This window comes from Chrysochloris asiatica, unplaced genomic scaffold (genome assembly GCF_000296735.1).
Source record: "Chrysochloris asiatica unplaced genomic scaffold, ChrAsi1.0 scaffold00047, whole genome shotgun sequence".
NCBI classification, from domain to species: domain Eukaryota; kingdom Metazoa; phylum Chordata; class Mammalia; order Afrosoricida; family Chrysochloridae; genus Chrysochloris; species Chrysochloris asiatica.
The window spans coordinates 13,412,795-13,417,296 of record NW_006408565.1 but is presented as its reverse complement, the minus strand read 5'-3'; the positions used below and the strand labels follow the sequence as shown (position 1 = coordinate 13,417,296).

General features: G+C 46.7%; 1 protein-coding gene across 3 annotated transcripts in view; it reads left to right on the top strand.

Moving 5' to 3' along the window:
- Positions 1 to 1,498: 1,498 nt before the first annotated feature.
- The window catches only part of SRRM1 (serine/arginine repetitive matrix 1), a 31,840-nt gene continuing 28,836 nt past the window's right edge, over positions 1,499 to 4,502 (top strand). Inside the window, exon 1 of one of the 3 annotated variants that reach the window (XM_006862289.1) lies at positions 1,499 to 1,707. In XM_006862289.1, the coding sequence (XP_006862351.1) occupies positions 1,687 to 1,707 (21 nt within the window). In that variant the 5' untranslated portion in view covers positions 1,499 to 1,686. The remainder of the gene's footprint in view (positions 1,708 to 4,502) is intronic. The other 2 variants (XM_006862288.1, XM_006862287.1) reach the window with 2 other exon arrangements.

Below are 4,502 nucleotides of genomic sequence, written 5' to 3'. Positions count from 1 at the left end.
TGAACTGACACAGTGGCAGCACAACTGTGAGGATGGGACATGATCGGGAAGTGTTTTGTTCTGTTGGAACCAACTTAAATGCACTAAACAACAGAAACATAAAATATATTTGAATTGGGGGTCTTCTGTCTCCCACAACTGTGCTAAGCAAAGGAAAATAGACAACTTTGGGAGGAGCAGGATTTATTGGCTTGTTTGCCACGGTTGAGGGGCATCAGGGGTTTAGCTCTGGGTCATGGTAAGTTTGAGATAACCAATAAATCCTATTCAAGTGGGAAAGTCAATTCCAAAGGGCAGCTCTGGAGAGAAGTCTGAGTTGGCGATAGATGGTATTTTTGTTTTGTTTTCGTTGTTGGTGTTACTTTCAAATAAGACAAGCAGGGACGTCATCTCTGAGAAACTGACACTTGTTCTCAGAGAAGCAAGAAGGGAGAGAAAGCTCAGTGGAAACACTGCCCGAGCCTTGCAGGTCCTCAGCCTGAGGAGTGTCGCCTAGTGGGGCCTGCCGGTTAATTTGCTGGACTGCAAGGTCAGCGGTTCGAGCTCACCAGCCGCTCCTTGGAAACCCTATATAGGGTCGCCTACAGGAGCTCTGGTAGCGTAGTGGTTACGAATCGGGCTGTAAACCGCAAGGTCAGCAGTTCGAAACTACCAGCTGCTCCGCGGGAGAAAGATGAGGCTTTCTACTCCCGTAAAGATTTACACCCTCGGAAACCCTGTACAGGGTCGCTATGAGTCGGTTCCGACTTCACGGCACATAACAACAACAACAACGGGTTGGAAGCACCTCGATGGTACTTAACAACAGCCTGTGCAAAGGAACTGAGGCGGCACCGCACTTCTGCCGACTGGCCTGGCCCGCGCGTTCGCCTGCTCCTCAGCTTCTGAAACTGAAACTAACGGCTACTTCCAGCTTTTTGAGTTGTGTGGAGATGAGGAAAACCAAGAAAATTGGATTTGAATGCAGATTTCATTAATATTATATAGTCTGACAAGGCTCCGGGTGTTGCGCTGTAGGATCAGCACTGGACTGCGAACACGGTCGGCAGTTCAAACTCACTTGCTGCTCCTCGGAAACCCTATACAGGATCGCTATAAGTTGAACCCGACGCTATGGCACTTAGCAACAACATATAGTTTGACTACTCCAGAGCCAATCTTAATAACTAGTAAACTAAGAAAAACAACATAATCACAACTTTTATGACAGAGGGAGGCGGTCGACTTCAAGCTGCGCACTGGCCACCTACCAACGTCACACGAAAGTAACGCTTCAATCACTCCAAGGCACCTCTAGGGCGGGAGGCCTCCTCCACTACGGGTCGAAGGATGGATCACATCACGATACGCGAAGGCGTCTGATCACGCGCCACAAAAGGATTCGCAGGGCGGGGCTACCCGTGGTCGTTCTCTTTTATTTTTATTGGCTGCGGCCACGAGGTTTGACTTTCCCACTGGCTACTTAAGAACCTTGGCCGGTAGCAGGCCTCCCATTGAACGCAAGAGCGCACGCGTGCTCGACTGGCTCGTCATTGAGCAGGCGCAGTTTCGTGTCGCCTAGAGGGGGCGGGTGGAGTGGCGCGCGCTGCGTCCGGGATCTCGGCTTCCCTTCGGCGGATCCCGCCCTTCGTCGCGGCGGCGCGGTGCACCTTGGGATAGGGAGCGATCTCCGAGCGAGGCAGCAAGATGGACGCGGGATTTTTCCGCGTAAGTAGAAGCGCGGGGATGTCGGGTTTGTCGACAGGCCCATAGGAAAGGCACGGCAGGAGTCCAAAAATCGGGAACTGGATGGTCTAGGAGGGAAGGTTTTTAAGATTCTGAAGCTTCCCTGTGCCGGCAGACGCCCTCTCATGCCCTGCGGTGGAGACCGGTGCGCCCCTGCGCAGTCTCCTCCTCCGGGATCGTCCCCCCTACGCGGCGGCGACGGTCGCCGGAAAATGGCGGCGGGAATAGGCTGGAGGCTACCTCGCCGCCCGCCTGCCTGGTGGGGCCTGCAGGCCAAGTGTCGCCCACGGTGCCAGGTCCTGGGGCCTAGCGGAGCAGCCGGGAGGAAGTCCTGGGAGGAGGCCGGAGGGAAGCCCTGAAGTGAGGTGACTGCTGGCGGGAGGACACTTGAGTGTGTGTTTTGGGGGGGGGGGGGTTACCGCCCCAGGAGAGTATCTTGGAGGGAGTAGGACAGGAAATAACGTTTCGCGGCTTCCTGAAAAGGGCGGGCGCTCCCCCCTCCCACCTTAAGCCCTATTAACTAATCCTTTGCATGGGTGCTGGGTCAGAGTTCGCGGCTGCTCCCTCTGGGTTGGATATCTCTGCAGGGAAGGTAAATCAGACAGTAGGTAGGCATTTGAATTCTTGAGAGTGTTGAACCAAAAAAATGTGTGTTGAGGTGTGTCGACTCCCCCGTTCCCTTTTGGAGTACTTTGGTACCTTGGAGGGAAGGTGACGCTTAACTAGGTTCTCCCCGGGCAATGCCCGTCCCCTGCAGGTAGTGGAAGAAGTTACCTTAACTAACGTACTTGATCCAAGGGCCCAGACTATACCAGCCTGTTTGTTGCATATTGCACTCCTGTAAGAAATTGTCACCTGGTCTCAATCTAGGTGAGTGGGAAGTGGCACCAACAGTGCTAAAGTAGAGCATCCAGAACTCTCCGGATTAACGCAGGATGGACCCGTTGTTAAGTGCTGTCCAGTCGGTTCTGACTCAGTGAGGCTGTAAATTTTTGCAGGAGTAGAAAGCCCCATTTTTTTCTCCCCAAAGAGCGACTGGTGGGCTCCAACCACCAACCTTATGATTCACAGCCTAGTGCTTATCCGACAGTCACTGCACCAGTCAGTCTAAGTCCAAATGTACACTCTGGGCTATAGATTGGCTCTTTTCACTTCCTGGAGCATATAATGTACAGTTTGTATGTGTGTTTAAAACAAAAAGTTAGAAGACCAGGACTTTAGTAAAGGTACCTCTTGACACTTAAAGCTAGATACGGAAATTCTTCTCTAGTTGACTTAAAATATGCCATCTAGTTTTGTATTAAAAGTTAAAGTTACTTTCAGCTTGAAACAGTTATTTTAGGTCTTTAGATTATGGAAACAAGATGATAGTTATTTTTGCAAATGTTGGTTTCAAGTGAGAGCTGATGACATTTTCAAATATCTATGAACTGTCTGTTTCATGAATTGTTTAACTGGACTTTGTTGTAAACATTAGTTATTTTCTGTGGTAAGAAAGTATTTTAAAACAAAAATAAGCCTTTTTGTTGTTTGACAAATATTTTCTGTGGAAAGGAATTATGATAGGAAACAAATGTGGTCGCTGATACATAAATTTTTAAATGACACTTGCATTTGATATTAGTAGAATCCTCGAAAAAGTTGTAGTTTTAAAATAGCTGTCTACAATTTCTTATAAAGGAGAACCAACTGGGTTTAAAAGATTTTAAGATAGCTGTTTTTAGAGTACACTGCCAGCATGATAACACATTTAACTGTTCAGTTAAAAGAGAAAAATGATAGCTTCATTTACTCAATTCCTCCACATGCCATGCACATTTACATATATTATGTTTGATACACAACACTGTAAGATAGTGCTTTTAGCTGGTGAGAAAGCCTTACCTTAGGAGAAGATACGTAATTTTTTTGAGATCATACAGCTAAGTAGAATTAAGATTCAAATCTGTTTTACCCTCTCAAACATTTACTTGATTACTTTCCAGTGGACAAGAGCCAACTAAGTGAACCCATCAATAGATTTCATTCTGTACAGCCAGTTAGTTTCATGTTGAATTTGACCATTAGTAATGACAGAACGCAATGGCTCATTACATTGTGTTTTGATATATTTGTAAGCTATCATTTTTCAAAGTTCTTTGCTGAAGCTGAGTTTCTTAAAATAAACCTTCATTTGTCATTCCAAGTTTCTAAAGGGATGGAAAACTAACAACACAACTCTCTTGAGTTCTTTTTTCGTTTTGCCCTGTTTATTTGCATGGCCATAAGAATTTTTGCAAGCATTCTACTGACTTTTATAATCTTATTTGAAAGTATTTCTTTTTTGTTATGTGCTGTAGAGTTGGTTCAGATTCACAGTGACCCTGTGCACAGTGGAACGAAACACTGCCCGGTCCTGCACCTTGGTCACAGTTGTTATGTTTGAGTTCATCGCCGTAGTCATATTGTTAAGTGCCGTAGAGCCGGTTCTGACTCATTGAGACCCTGTAGAGGGTTTCTGAGGAGCGGCTGGTGAGCTTGAACTGCTGACCTTGCAATTCACACCAACCTTGTAGTCCAGCATATTAACCCGTATCGCCACACCAGGACTCCATAGTCAAAAAGAACTATTATATGTCTATACGTGCATACTAAAAGGTGTGAAAGTATATATATCCAGCTTAACATTGATTGGTTATATTAAGGAGGCTTCAAAAAGTTCTCGAAAAAATGGAGTTTTCCATAAACTCTTTGACAATCCTACCCCCACCCCTCACTAGCATTAGTTGGCACTGTGG